The 15877-nt window shown below is 46.7% G+C and overlaps 1 protein-coding gene across 2 annotated transcripts in view; it reads right to left on the bottom strand.

The window, feature by feature from the left end:
* The window catches only part of WDR93 (WD repeat domain 93), a 173244-nt gene that overhangs the window by 94113 nt on the left and 63254 nt on the right, over window positions 1–15877 (bottom strand). For both annotated transcript variants that reach the window (XM_077473983.1, XM_077473984.1), the window contains exon 8: window positions 3450–3633. In XM_077473983.1, coding sequence (XP_077330109.1) covers window positions 3450–3633 — 184 coding nt within the window. The remainder of the gene's footprint in view (window positions 1–3449; window positions 3634–15877) is intronic.

Here is a 15877-nt window from a genome sequence, read left to right as displayed (position 1 = left end):
GGTCGGACTTTTTGACAACAAACATGCAAATTAGCTGTTTTGGAGCAACATCCGACTGTGTGTACGCTCCATCGGACAAACTTTTTCTGTTTTCATCGGACTTTTGTTGGCTCTGCGAACGGACAAACTTTTTGACAACAGAAGTCCGATGGAGCAAAGTCCGACCGTGTGTATGCAAAAGCATCGGACTTTTGTACAAGGTACAAACACGCATGCTCAGAACCATTGCAAACGATCAGACTACAATACAGAAGTTGACCAAAGGTGGCGCTGGAGTCATTGAACGTCCTCTTTTGAAGCGGCGTCAGTACGTTGTGACGTCATTACGTTCGTGTTTGTTGTCAAAAAGTCCGACCGTGTGTATGCAATACAAACTTGTGGACAACACACTTTGTACAAAAGTCCACGGAAAAGTTTGTACAAGTCCGACCGTGTGTATGGGGCTTTAGAGTGACCCCACTCTGGATGAAGGAGAAACAGAGACACCTTTGGACAACAGCAGCGTCTATTTTGGGGGGGGGGGGGGGGGAGTTGAAGTTAAAGCCAAACTCAAGCTTATGCTTTTTAAGCATTTATAATAAACAAGGATAACACAATCAACCAAATCCTGGGGGAAAAAAAGAAAACATTAAAACATATGGTACCACATCCCAATACAACTATCCAAAGCGTATTCAGGAACCAACTTATTCTATTATAAAAAGGACTAACAAGGCTCTGTACTAGAGGCAACATTAACAACAATCAATGCAACACTCTCAACTCAACCTACACATACCACAACCATACAAATACCTACCAAATACCCCTAAACACTACCTAACCAAGATTCACACAACCCACTAGCATACAAAACACACCCAAACATTAAAAACTGAATCACTCAAACCAGAGGTTCGGTTTGAGTGTTTAGGGGGATTAGGTGGGTTTTTGTATGGTCGTAGTATGTGTAGTTTAGGTTCGGAGTATTGCATACATGTGATTGTTAGTTGCGGTTTGGTTTGTCGTGTGATGTGAATGTGTTATAAGGAGTCTTGAGATGGCTTTTCATTATTTGTATATATGAATAGCTTGCTATACCATTTAACTTGCAGTTATGTTGTTGGCTGGTGTTCATCCTGTTGTGGCCCCTGTCTCCTCAATGTCTGTTTCAGTGCCTTGATGCCACCCTTCCCCATATTGGCTTAAGGTTAGCGTGGCTGATTCTCACTGTTGGTGGCCATCTGGTGATGTGGGGTATCGACTACATCAAATAAACATTTATATGTTGTTGGAGGTTGTGGTAAGCCAGTTGGCCGAATAAATCGTTTTCTGGTAATTCATGTGAAATAAGTGTTTATTTATTTATTATAATTTATTATTTTTTATATTTATTATTATTGTTTTATTATCCTAGATATTTTTACATATGGTCCCTGAAGAAGCAGCGGCCAAAGCTGCGAAACATGTTGCACTTGAATTTGAAAAAGGCTTATTAAAATCACTAAATGGACTATGCATATCTCTTTTTGGCGTGGAAAAGTGTACTATTTTATGATATGAGCTAAAATTGCAGAAGCATATAAATTCAACTAGTTGTCATTTTATCTACAAATTGTGACTAATAACATTTGTATATTATTACTTCTTAACTGTGTTAATGTTGCATTCAGTACAGGGCCTTTAAAAGTCGCAGCTTAAAAAAAAGAGGATGAAGTCATGGCATTCCATGTGACAGTGTTTTGGTGTCATGATCAGCTGCCTAGGTCCAAGCGTTGTCACATCATGTGCTACCCCATAGCTGGAGGCCCCACTCTAATAGCAAGGGATCTTTCAGTGCAGGGAGGGAGGTAGGGAGTGTGGCTGGGTAAGTATACATTCACTGAAGTGCCATATAAGCAACAAACGTTTCTTTGCTGATATGGGACTTGCTGTAACTTATTTTTTTGCTGACATGGGACTTCAGTAAATCCTGCTTCAGAATATACTTGTTGTGTTGGTTTTCTCTTCATCACTGGGTTCTGTATGGTACTAACGTAAAGCCCTGCACCCACCTTACACAGGGGTTACCTATAGAAGTCTGTGTAGTATGGTTTGATGAATTGCATTGGTTAAACACACATGCATGGGGGTGGGCTATGTGCATACAATGGGGCTTTTCCCAGAATGAGCAGAAAATGTCTCTAACATTGATATCTGTTTTGAAAATTTTTGATTGGCAAACTAAACTGTCAAATGTGTATAGATTTGACAGCATCCTGCTTCTAATGCCATATTCTGGTTGGAATTTCCTAGATAAACAAAATAAAAATACATAGTGTGTATGATTGGTGACAATACAGATTTTAAGTGTAAATGCAGATATTATCTAGAGAAAGAGTCCTCATTATTCCTCACAATATTTCAAATACTATTTTTTTTCTCTCTCTCCTTTATTTGATATAACACATTAGATATAGAACATTGTATATATACAAGTGTTTTTTTTTTTTTTTTGTATATGCTTTATTGTCTGTACAAGGAAGGAAAGGGAGAAAACTCTTGTGAACTGCATGTAATTAACACACTGTTCTGTAATGTTTATTGGATATTAAAACTACCAATACCGTAAAATGTATCCTGAGGAAGCGCTCTATTTGGGCAAAACGTGTCAATCAACTGTGCTATATACTGGTGCACAGAACGGTTATGTCTTGAATGTTATTACAACATGTTTTTGTATATAGATGTACTTTTAAACTTGTATTAATAAAGAATCTGGGTGAATTTTAAATGGTACCATATTTACATTAACTCCAGGCACCTTCAAAATCCCTTTTTTCCATAGTTTCTCCTTGTGAGGAATAATGGGGACTATCTCTATAAAATGTACTTCATAGAAGGGATGGTGCCAGGTGTTTTTTTATTTAATTTAAGGTCCCCCCTACCCTATTACGCAGATATTATCTATTTCATAGGGTAGTCTGAGATGGATTTACTAAAGGCAAATAGACTGTCTGCTTTGCAAGCTGTTCCAGAGCTTAGTGAATGAGGTGAAGCTCTGCTGACTTTCATGATCCAATCTTGTCCAAGCAAAAATTCATTTTTTTTTCATTTTCCTTGCATGAAGTTGAATATTCTTTGCAAAGAGAAGCTTCATCTCATTTGCTAAGCTCTAGAGCAACTGCACTTGCAAAGTGCACAGTCTATTTGCCTTTAGTATTTCCAGCATTATGATCTCTAAATATTGATCCATTCCAAAAAAAAAACCTTTATGCTGCTCTTTTGAACATGGCAGCATAAAGTTTTTTTTTGGAACAGATCAATACCTAGAGCTCATATTGCCCTATAAAACAGATTCTGCATTCTCACCTAAAAGTAGAAACCTTCAATAATGGTTTAATGGTTTGGCCTGTATTTATTTGGGTTGTAAGCCATCATATAAAGCCATAATAATAATATTTTTTGTACACTGTCCTGACCTCCTTTACCTTGATATCTCTCCTTCTGGAATCGTTGGCACATCCATGCTAAGATATTTTTCATATATGCCCATAAATATCGCTTCTTGCTGCTCCCATTGATGAGAACTGATGACGTGATTCTGTCCAGTACCAAACACACTGCTGTCATCACTCTTCTGCACAGCCTCTTGAACAGATTTAAATGTGCTTCCTAAGTGACAAACACAAGGGGGATGTTTGTAAGCAGTCATGCAACATTGTTTTTTTAGCTTTAGTGAATTAGCGGTAGTAAACCCGCAATTTTTTTTTTTTTTTTTTAAAACCTGCAAAGCAAAAGGCATAATGAGCTAGTATGCACCGCATACTAGCTCATTATGAAATACTTACCTTAGAACGAGGCCCCGACAACTCGCCCGATCCACGCCGAGGGAGCCGACATGCTCCCTCGGCGTCTCTTCCGGGTATCGCGGCTCCGGCGCTGTGAGTGGCCAGAGCCGCGATATCGTCACTCCCGCGCATGCGCGCGGGAGATTTAAATCCGGCCGGACGAGCGCTGCCGGATTTTCACGGAGAGAACCCCCTTGTGCGCATGCGCCGCTGCAGTCAGCGGCGCATACCGAGGGGAATATCTCCTAAACCGTACAGGTTTAGGAGATATTTTTTTTACCTACAGGTAAGCCTTATTATAGGCTTTCCTGTAGGTAAAAGTTAAAAAAGTGGGTATACAACCACTTTAACTTCAAGGGCTTGTTCACACCAGACCAAATGCTAAAACGCCTGTAAGCTGGTGTACGTTGTATAAGGGTGGAAGGGGGTGGTGCTAGACATTGTTACAACGCATATGAGAAATGTGTTGACCACATGTTGTAATGGAAAAAGTGGTATCTCATTGAAGAATTGTGACGTGATTATATATATTGAACTGTTGATATACACCATACTTACCTTATTTGTAAAAAATGTTTTCTTATGTGCAAAATGATCTACCGTATTTATCGGCATATAACACACACAGGCGTATAACTCGCACATTCATTTTAAGAGGGACGTTTCAGCAAAAAAACGTACATTGTAAATAGGGAACTTTGAAGCAAAATAAAGGTCAGTGCCCATTTGCAGCCTAACAAGTGCCATCAATGCAGCCAGATCAATGCCCATCTGCAGCCTCACAAGTGCCATCAATGCAGCCTCATCATTGCCATCAATACAGTCCGATCGATATCCATCTGCAGCCTAGAGGGGACAGGGAGGGGGGTGGGACAAGCGCTGACAGATTGTATACAATGATAATCTCCTATGATAGACAGAACAGTGGTCCAATGGCGGCCCAGAAGACGGGACTTACTATTACAGAGGCCGCCAAGTAAACCGGAGATTCTCACTGTATGTACTCTGCTGATGCTCATCCCGCCCCCCTCCCTGTCCCCTCCGAGGCAGCTAAAATTGTAGTATTGGCGTATAACACGCACATGTTATTTGCACCCAATTTTCATGGTGAAAAAGTGAGTGTTATAAATGTATTTTTGTAAATTTAGTTTGTTATTACTAATATGTTCCGAGGTGCTGGATCTAAAACTTCTATATACCGGTAGTAAATACAAGGATGTCAGTACCTCCAAATAGGATATAAGTGTTAATACCGCTTTCGTTTAGAGGTGCACCAAATAAACATTTTGGTGGCGAAACCAAAAATTCAGAATGCACTTGGCCGAAACCAAAAATGAGAGTTTAAAAAAAAAAAATAATGTTTTACATATAATTGTAGGGAGTATCGGTGCCGATACCAGGCACTTGAGCAAGTATTGGTACTCGCACAAATGCTCCCGATACCGAAACCAACAATTAAATTTGCGTCAATACGAAATGAATGGGTGAAAATCGCACTGCAAAGAATTGCATGTGATTTAAACAGGAACGTGGTGCCATTTCTGTCCGAAAAATCAGAATCACGGAGGCCAAGGGAGTGGAGTTTGTTGAGTGGGTTGGTAACTGGGTCAAAAGCAACAGAAAGCAGGGGCGTACCTAGAGCATTCGGCACCCGGGGCGACTCCTATATCTGGCACCCCCCCTCACTTTCAAATGTAAAAACACTGCACTGTGTCCCCTGCATACCTCTGCATCCCCCAATATCTCTTTGTCACTACTTTGTACCCCCTCTCCACAACTGGACTCCTTTACATTGCACAGCCCCCCGCAGCTCTGGATCCCTTTACATTACACACCTCTGGACCCCTTTACATTACAAAACTGGTGAACCTCTAGACCCCTTTACATTACACAACCCCCTGTACCTCTAGATCTCTTTACATTGCATAACCCCCTGAACCTCAGGGCCCCTTTACTTTACACAGCATCCTGCACCTCTATACCCCTTTACATTACATAACACCCTGCACCTCAGGACACCTTTACATTACAAAACAGTCTGCACCTCTGGACCCCTTTACATTACAAAACCCTCTGCACCTTTGGACCCCTTTCAATTACACAGCACCCTGCACCTCTGGACCCATTTACATTACACAACCCCCGGGCCCCTTTACATTACAAAACCCTCTGCACCTCTGGACCCCTTTACATTACACAACCCCCTGCACCTCTGGACCCCTTTACATTACACAACCCCCTGCACCTGTGGACCCCTTTACATTACACAGCCCCCTGCACCTCTGGACCCCTTTACATTACACAACACCCTGCACCTCAGGACACCTTTACATTACAAAACCCTCTGCACCTTTGGACCCCTTTACATTACACAGCACTGTGCACCTCAGGACACCTTTACATTACAAAACACCCTGCACCTCTGGACCCCTTTACATTACACAACCCCCTGCAGCTGTGGACCCCTTTACATTACACATCCCCCTGCACCTCTGGACCCCTTTACATTGCACAGCACTGTGCACCTCAGGACACCTTTACATTACAAAACCCTATGCACCTTTGGACTCCTTTACATCACACAGCACCCTGCACCCATTTACATTACACAACCCCCTGAACCTCAGGGCCCCTTTACATTACACAGCACCCTGCACCTCTAGACCCCTTTACATTACACAACACCCTGCACCTCAGGACACCTTTACATTACAAAACCCTCTGCACCTCCTGGACTCCTTTACATTACACAGCACCCTGCACCTCTGGACCCATTTACATTACACAACCCCCTGAACCTCAGGGCCCCTTTACATTGCACAGCACCCTGCACCTCTAGACCCCTTTACATTACACAACACCCTGCACCTCAGGACACCTTTACATTACAAAACCCTCTGCACCTCTGGTCCCCTTTGCATTACACAACCCCCTGCACCTGTGGACCCCTTTACATTACACAGCCCCCTGCACCTCCGGACCCCTTTACATTACACAGCACTGTGCACCTCAGGACACCTTTACATTAAAAAACCCTATGTACCTTTGGACCCCTTTACATTACACAGCACCCTGCACCTCTGGACCCATTTACATTACACAACCCCCTGAACCTCAGGGCCCCTTTACATTACACAGCACCCTGCACCTCTAGACCCCTTTACATTACACAGCACCCTGCACCTCTAGACCCCTTTACATTACACAGCACCCTACACCTCTAGACCCCTTTACATTACACAGCACTGTGCACCTCAGGACACCTTTACATTACAAAACCCTCTGCACCTCCTGGACCCCTTTACATTACACAGCACTGTGCACCTCAGGACCCCTTTACATTACACAACCCCCTGCACCTCAGGACCCCTTTACATTACACAACCCCCTGCACTTCAGGACCCCTTTACATTACACAACCCCCTGTACCTCAGGACCCCTTTACATTACACAACCCCCTGCACTTTAGGACCCCTTTACATTACACAACCCCCTGAAGCCTTTGGGTTCACACTGGTGTCTTGGAGTTTGTCGCAGTGTTGGGGTATATGCAGTTTTTCTGCATATAATCCTCATTTTTAGCTGCAGTCCCACAGACGTCTATTAGCTTGTGTAATTTTACTGTGTTTTCTGAAAGATTCAGTATAGAGGACATTTGGTGCGCTTTCAGAAAATGGTGCAAAAATGTGTAACCTAATAGAAGTCTGTGGGACTGTAGTGAAAATTGAGGCAACTGAACCACAGCGCATCAGTGTGAACCCACCGGAGTCCTGGTTCACATATATGCGATGCGATGCAGGAATCGGTGAGATTCCAGTGCGGATTCCTGCATTGCATGTTGCTTGTTGGCTGTTCACACTGCCCTTTGCAAGCTGCTACGGGTGTCAATGTAAAATTAATGACATCCCCAGATCGGTTTGCAAATCGCAGTGAGAACTGTGAAATGGTGCAAGAATTGGATTGCATAGGTGTGAACACCCATCCAATCCAATTCCAGTGCAGACCAAAAAAAGGGTCCCTCACCATCAGGGCCGGCGCTACCACTAGGCGAAGTAGGCAGCCGCCTAGGGCGCACTACCACCTAGGGCGCAACCATGGCCTCTGTCCAGTGTGGGCTCCTCTTCTGATCTCTCGCCCCCCCCCCTGTAGTGGGCCGCCGGCGCCACCAATCCCCCATGTTTCCCGCTGAGCGCCCCACCGTGCTCACATATGTTTATCTCACAGCGCCGCTCCGGGACTCCTTTGCTCCAGCCTCTCCCTCTGGAGCGGCGCTGTGTGTCTGTGTGAGTGCAGCGGAGGGGCAGGGCTCGGCGGAGATGGGAGCATTGAGAGGTTGGTCAGCTGACCTCCTGCCCGGCGGGGACATCGTGGAGCGGGGTGGACGGCGCTGGCCTGGTCCCGGCGGGGATATGATGGAGGCGGAGCGGGTGCACGGCGCTGGCGTGGCCCCGGCGGAGTGGGTGTTCTGTGTTCCCCGGCGGAGTGGGTGTGGAATTCTGCACACCCAGTGCGGAGTAGTCGGAGAGGCCCGGATGATGGTCGCTGAAGGCAGCATCAAAGAGCAGAGGTAAGGAGGAGGATGGATCCATTGAGCTGTATGGAGGGGGTTTGTGTGTGAGTAATGCAGGAAGTAGGAGTCAGGTAGGTCAGTGTGATGTGTGTCAGTGTGATGTGTGTCAGTGTATGTGTCAGTGCCATTGTATGTGTCAGTGTATGTGTCAGTGTATGTGTCAGTGTATGTGTCAGTGCCAGTGTATGTGTCAGTGTGATGCGTCAGTGTATGTGTCAGTGTATGTGTCAGTGTATGCGTCAGTGTATGCGTCAGTGTAGGTGTCAGTGTATGTGTCAGTGTATGTGTCAGTGCCAGTGTATGTGTCAGTGTGATGTGTCATGGTATGTGTATGTGTCAGTGTCACGGTATGTGTCAGTGTATGCGTCAGTGCGATGCGTCAGTGCGATGGTCAGTGCGATGGTCAGTGCGATGGTCAGTGCGATGGTCAGTGCGATGTGTCAGTGTGATGGGTCAGTGTATGCGTCAGTGTGAGGGTCAGTGCGATGTGTCAGTGTGATGGGTCAGTGTATGCGTCAGTGTGAGGGTCAGTACGATGTGTCAGTGCGATGTGTCAGTGTGATGGGTCAGTGTATGTGTCATTGTATGCATCATTGTATGTGTCAGTGTATGTGTCAGTGTATGTGTCATGCCAGTGTATGTGTCATGCCAGCGTATGTGTCATGCCAGTGTATGTGTCAGTGTATGTGTCAGTGCCAGTGTATGTGTCAGGGTATGTGTATGTGTCAGTGTGATGCGTCAGTGTATGTGTCAGTGCATGTGTCAGTGTATGTGTCAGTGCCAGTGTATGTGTCAGTGTGATGTGTCATGGTATGTGTATGTGTCAGTGTCACGGTATGTGTCAGTGTGATGTGTCAATGTCACGGTATGTGTCAGTGTGATGTGTCAGTGTCACGGTATGTGTCAGTGTGATGTGTCAGTGTCACGGTATGTGTCAGTGTGATGTGTCAGTGTCACGGTATGTGTCAGTGTGATGGGTCAGTGTGTGGGTCAGTGTATGCGTCAGTGTGATGTGTCAGTGTCACGGTATGTGTCAGTGTGATGGGTCAGTGTATGCGTCAGTGTATGCGTCAGTGTGATGGGTCAGTGTGTGCGTCAGTGTGATGGGTCAGTGTATGCGTCAGTGTGATGGGTCAGTGTATGCGTCAGTGTGATGGGTCAGTGTATGCGTCAGTGTATGCGTCAGTGTGATGGGTCAGTGTGATGGGTCAGTGTATGCGTCAGTGCGATGCGTCAGTGCGATGCGTCAGTGCGATGGGTCAGTGCGATGGGTCAGTGCGATGGGTCAGTGTGAGGGTCAAAGTGAGGGTCAGTGCGATGTGTCAGTGCGATGGGTCAGTGTATGCGTCATTGTATGCGTCAGTGTGAGGGTCAGTGCGATGGGTCAGTGCGATGGGTCAGTGTGATGATCAGTGTATGCGTCAGTGTGATGATCAGTGTATGCGTCAGTGTGATGGTCAGTGTATGTGTCAGTGTCGGTGCATGTGTCGGTGCATGTGTCGGTGCATGTGTCAGTGCCATTGTATGTGTCAGTGTCAGTGTATGTGTCAGTGTATGTGTCAGTGTCAGTGTATGTGTCAGTGTATGTGTATGTGTCAGTGTATGTGTCAGTGTATGTGTCAGTGTATGTGTCAGTGTATGTGTCAGTGTATGTGTATGTGTCAGTGTATGTGTCAGTGTACGTGTCAGTGTACGTGTCAGTGTACGTGTCAGTGTACGTGTCAGTGTACGTGTCAGGGTATGTGTCAGGGTATGTGTTTTCAGGGTATGTGTTTTCAAGGTATGTGTCAGGGTGATGTGTCAGGGTGATGTGTCAGGGTGATGTGTCAGGGTGATGTGTCAGGGTGATGTGTCAGGGTGATGTGTCAGGGTGATGTGTCAGGGTGATGTGTCAGGGTGATGTGTCAGAGTCAGGGTATGTGTCAGTGTAATGTGTTTTCAGTGTAATGTGTTTTCAGTGTATGTGTTTTCAGGGTGATGTGTCAGAGTCAGTGTAATGTGTTGTCAGTGTATGTGTTGTCAGTGTATGTGTTGTCAGGGTATGTGTTGTCAGGGTATGTGTTGTCAGGGTATGTGTTGTCAGGGTATGTGTTGTCAGGGTATGTGTTGTCAGGGTATGTGTTGTCAGGGTATGTGTCAGTGTCAGTGTATGTGTCAGTGTATGTGTATGTGTCAGTGTATGTGTCAGTGTATGTGTCAGTGTATGTGTCAGTGTATGTGTCAGTGTATGTGTCAGTGTATGTGTCAGTGTATGTGTCAGTGTATGTGTCAGTGTACGTGTCAGTGTATGTGTCAGTGTATGTGTCAGTGTATGTGTCAGTGTATGTGTCAGTGTGATGTGTCAGAGTCAGGGTATGTGTCAGGGTATGTGTTTTCAGGGTATGTGTTTTCAAGGTATGTGTCAGGGTGATGTGTCAGGGTGATGTGTCAGGGTGATGTGTCAGGGTGATGTGTCAGGGTGATGTGTCAGGGTGATGTGTCAGGGTGATGTGTCAGGGTGATGTGTCAGGGTGATGTGTCAGGGTGATGTGTCAGGGTGATGTGTCAGAGTCAGGGTATGTGTCAGTGTAATGTGTTTTCAGTGTAATGTGTTTTCAGTGTATGTGTTTTCAGGGTGATGTGTCAGAGTCAGTGTAATGTGTTGTCAGTGTAATGTGTTGTCAGTGTATGTGTTGTCAGTGTATGTGTTGTCAGGGTATGTGTTGTCAGGGTATGTGTTGTCAGGGTATGTGTTGTCAGGGTATGTGTTGTCAGGGTATGTGTTGTCAGGGTATGTGTTGTCAGGGTATGTGTTGTCAGGGTATGTGTTGTCAGGGTATGTGTTGTCAGGGTATGTGTCAGGGTATGTGTCAGGGTATGTGTTGTCAGGGTATGTGTTGTCAGGGTATGTGTTGTCAGGGTATGTGTCAGGGTATGTGTTGTCAGGGTATGTGTTGTCAGGGTATGTGTTGTCAGGGTATGTGTTGTCAGGGTATGTGTCAGTGTATGTGTTGTCAGGGTATGCGACAGTGTATGTGTTGTCAGGGTATGTGTCAGTGTATGTGTTGTCAGGGTATGTGTCAGTGTATGTGTTGTCAGGGTATGCGACAGTGTATGTGTTGTCAGGGTATGTGTCAGTGTATGTGTTGTCAGGGTATGTGTCAGTGTATGTGTTGTCAGGGTATGTGTCAGTGTATGTGTTGTCAGGGTACGTGACAGTGTATGTGTTGTCAGGGTACGTGACAGTGTATGTGTTGTCAGGGTATGTGTCAGTGTATGTGTTGTCAGGGTATGTGTCAGTGTATGTGTTGTCAGGGTATGTGTCAGTGTATGTGTTGTCAGGGTATGTGTCAGTGTATGTGTTGTCAGGGTATGTGACAGTGTATGTGTTGTCAGGGTATGTGTTGTCAGGGTATGTGTCAGGGTAGGTGTCAGGGTAGGTGTCAGGGTAGGTGTCAGGGTAGGTGTCAGGGTAGGTGTCAGGGTAGGTGTCAGTGTATGTGATTGTCAGGGTATGTGTCAGTGTATGTGTCAGGGTAGGTGTCAGGGTAGGTGTCAGGGTAGGTGTCAGGGTAGGTGTCAGGGTAGGTGTCAGGGTAGGTGTCAGGGTAGGTGTCAGTGTGATTGTCAGGGTAGGTGTCAGTGTGATTGTCAGGGTAGGTGTCAGTGTGATTGTCAGGGTAGGTGTCAGTGTGATTGTCAGGGTAGGTGTCAGCGTGATGGTCAGTGTAGGTGTCAGCGTGATGGTCAGTGTAGGTGTCAGCGTGATGGTCAGTGTAGGTGTCAGCGTGATGGTCAGTGTCAGTGTAATTGGCAGTGTAGGTGTCAGGTGGGTTAGTGTAGGTGCCAGGTAGGTCGGTGTAATTATCAGGTAGGTCAGTGTAGGGGTCAGTGAGATGTGAGTAGTGCAGGAAGTAGGAGTCAGGTGGATTAGTTTATGTGTCAAGGGGTCAGTGTAGGGGTCAGATAGGTCATGTGTAGCAAGGGCAGGGTAAGGTGGAGTCATGGGCGCAGCCGGGGGGGGGGCAAAATTAGGTTTTGCCTAGGGTGTTAACGATCCTTGCACCAGCCCTGCTCACCATTTTGGTGCAAATGTAATTTCAGCCATACAGTTTGTATGGCTGAATTTGCATCGCACAGACATTGCATGTGATTTGCACAGCAATTCAGTGCGAATCACATGCAATGTCTATGAACACACTAGTGTAAACCCTGGTAAAGGAACATGATGGGGACATGATGGAAAGATACTGGAGGACAACAGAGGAAAGAGGGGGAGTGAATGAGATTTGGGAGAGAGAGGGCAGAGTCTGGGCACAGGGACAGTGCTGATAACTTACTTGGATGTTCTTGCTCACACTGTTTAAATGTTCCCTCCCCCACATTCCTTTCAGAGCAGCTCAGCACACGGGCTGCACGGAGCATGGATGGGACACGCAGGGGAGAGAGGGGGCAGAGCTAAGGCAGACTCTTCCATCTCTGTGGAGGGGAGGGGGGGGGAAATTGTACTCACTCACTGGGCTGTTATAATTAAACAGAGAGTGAGAGCCTTGTGACAATGGGTCAGTCTGCCTGAGGTCTCCCTGCTCAGCATGTCACATCGGCTGCACTACCAAGCCTGTCCCACTCTCACTGTTTCATACAGGGGAGCTGCCTGACACCCCCCTAATGTGTGGCACCTGGGGCGGTCCGCACCCCCCGCCCCCTAGTTAGTACGCCACTGACAGAAAGGTCCAGGTTTTAGCAATCAGTGCATGTTTGTGTGGGGAGGGATAGGTGCCGGAGGAGAGCAAGAGGCTGAAGATGTGGGTTAGAGAGTTTGGGATTGAGCAGGAAGGTGGTCACAGTAATTGTGAGGGGACAGGGTTCAGGGGACAGGTGGTAAGGTGGACCATAGAAAAGAGTTTGGCAACTTCCTCAGTAGTAACAGGGCTGAAGTGGGAAAGTATTGTGGTGTTGGACCTGGTGTGCTGGTTTGGGGTAAAAGCTGGGCGCTGGATATCTCCTCACCAATTGTGTTGATTTTATTTTCGAAATGATTGGCAATCTCCTGGGTAGTAAGCAAGTTGGTAGACGGGGTGAATTAAGGGTAGAAAAGAGTTGACGGGGGTTTGGATGAGATTAGTGTAGTAGGTTTCTTCTCATTTTAATGAGTGGCCACGTGTCTTGTTAAACTGTCTTACGTAAAAAAGTTGTATTCCTATTGTGGGGTCACCAGTCACGGTATTTGTAAATTGAAATCATATCCCCTCCCAAGCGTCTCTTCTCCACAGAAAATAAGTTCAGTGCTCGCAACCTTTCCTCATAACTAATATCCTCCAGACCCTTTATTAGCTTTGTTGCCCTTCTCTGTACTCGCTCCATTTCCAATACATCCATCCTGAGGACTGGTGCCCAGAACTGGACAGAATACTCCAGGTGCGGCCGGACCAGAGTCTTGTAGAGTGGGAGAAATATCTTTTTATCTCTGGAGTTGATCCCCTTTTTAATGCATGCCAATATTCTGTTTGCTTTGTTAGCAGCAGCTTGGTATTGCATGCCATTGCTGAGCCTATCATCTAATAGGACCCCCAGGTCCTTTTCCATCCTAAATTCCCCCAGAAGTTCTCCCCCCAGTGTATAGATTGCATTCATATTTATGCCACCTAAATGCATTATTTAACATTTTTCTATATTAAACTTCATTTGCCATGTAGTTGCCCACCCCATTCATTTGTTCAGATCTTTTTGCAAGGCTTCCACATCCTGCAAAGAAGTTATTGCCCTGTTTAGCTTAGTGTCATCTGCAAATACAGAGATTGAACTGTTTACCGCATCCTCCAGGTCGTTTGTGAACAAATTAAATAGGATTGGTCCCAGCACAGAACCATGGGGGACCCCACTACCCACCCCTGACCATTTTGAGTACTCCCCATTTATCACCACCCTCTGAACTTGCCCTTGTAGCCAGTTTTCAATCCATAATTTCCTAAAATCTTGTATATAGTCCCTAATCATCCCCTCCAAGAGCTTGCATACTATTGATGTTAGGCTAACTGGTCTGTAATTCCCAGGGGTGTATTTTGAGACCTTTTTAAATATTGGTTCTACATTGGCTTTTCTCCAATCAGCTGGTGCCATTCCAGTCAGTAAACTGCCAGTAACAATTAGGAACAATGGTCTGGTAACTATTTGATGGAGTACCCTAAGTACCCTCGTGTGCAAGCCATCTGGTTCCAGTGATTTATTAAAAGGTGTTGCAAACCCTCATGTTTTTTCACCTTAATGCACTAAGGTGAAAAACTTCTGGAAGTCACCAATCCACCCAGCCCCCCCCCCCCCTGTTTTACTTACCTGAGCCCCGTAATTCCCACACCTGTCATGGAGACACGCTGTCCCTCTCTGCACGGGGTTCTGGCTCTTGATTGGATAGATTGATAGCAGCACAGCCATTGGCTTCCGCTGCTTTCAATCAAATCCAATGCCAACGGTTTAGACATTAATGGATGTGTGTTGAGTTATTTTAACCACTTGGGATCCGCGCTATTGCCAAATGACAGCATTAGCGCGGATCTACTTTTTCGGGCCTACGTCTATTGACGTCGTCCCGTGTACGAGCGGCCTGCGCGCCCCCTGAGGGGCGCGCGCGGCGCGCTCTGTGATCGGCGAGTCCATGAGACTCGCCTGATCACCGATCCGTGCAAGGGGTCGATCCCGACCCCTTATCACGTGATCAGCTGTCAGCCAATGACAGCTGATCATGTGATAGAACGGAGCCGGTAATCGGCTATTATTCCTAGTCACGCTGACAGCGCGAGGAGAAAAAAAAAATGCCGATCACCGGCGGCCGTGATCGGGACATCAGTCCCGATCACGGCCAGCAATACAAGCGACCACCTGCCCCCTGCCAGTGCCCACCTGCCCACCGCAGTGCCATCCTGAATAAAAGTAAGTGCCCCCCATCAGTGCCACCCAGCAGTGCCCATAGTGCCACCCACAGTGCCACCCACAATGCCTCCAGCAGTGCCACCAACAGTGCCACCCACAGTGCCACCCACAGTGCCCACAATCTGCCTCAAAGGTGCTGCACCCCAGTGCCGCCCATCAGTGCCCAGCAGTGCCGCCCATCAGTGCCCAGCAGTGCCGCCCATCAGTGCCCAGCAGTGCCACCTATCAGAGCCACCTATCAGTGCCACCTATCAGTGCCCATCAGTCCCATCTATCAGTGGTACCTATCAGTGCCCACCCGTGCCACCCATCCGTGCCACTTATCCGTGCCACCCATCCGTGCCACCCATCCGTGCCACCCATCCGTGCCATCTTATCTGTGCCCATCTTTGCCCATCAGTGCCGCCTTATCTGTGCCCATCGGTGCCGCCTTATCTGTGCCTATTAGTGCCGCCTTAACTATGCCTATCAGTGCCCACCAGTGCAGCCTATCAGTGCCCACCAATGCAGCCTATCAGTGCCCACCAATGCAGCCCATCAGTGCCCACCAATGCAGCCTATCAGTGCCGCCTAATCAGCGCACTTCAATGAA

Source organism: Lithobates pipiens, unplaced genomic scaffold, assembly GCF_037356315.1.
Source record: "Lithobates pipiens isolate NorthernLeopardFrog02 unplaced genomic scaffold, aLitPip1_a1.2 Scaffold_8, whole genome shotgun sequence".
NCBI lineage: Eukaryota > Metazoa > Chordata > Amphibia > Anura > Ranidae > Lithobates > Lithobates pipiens.
Note: the sequence above shows the minus strand (reverse complement) of the source record. Positions and strands in the feature narration are given on the sequence as shown.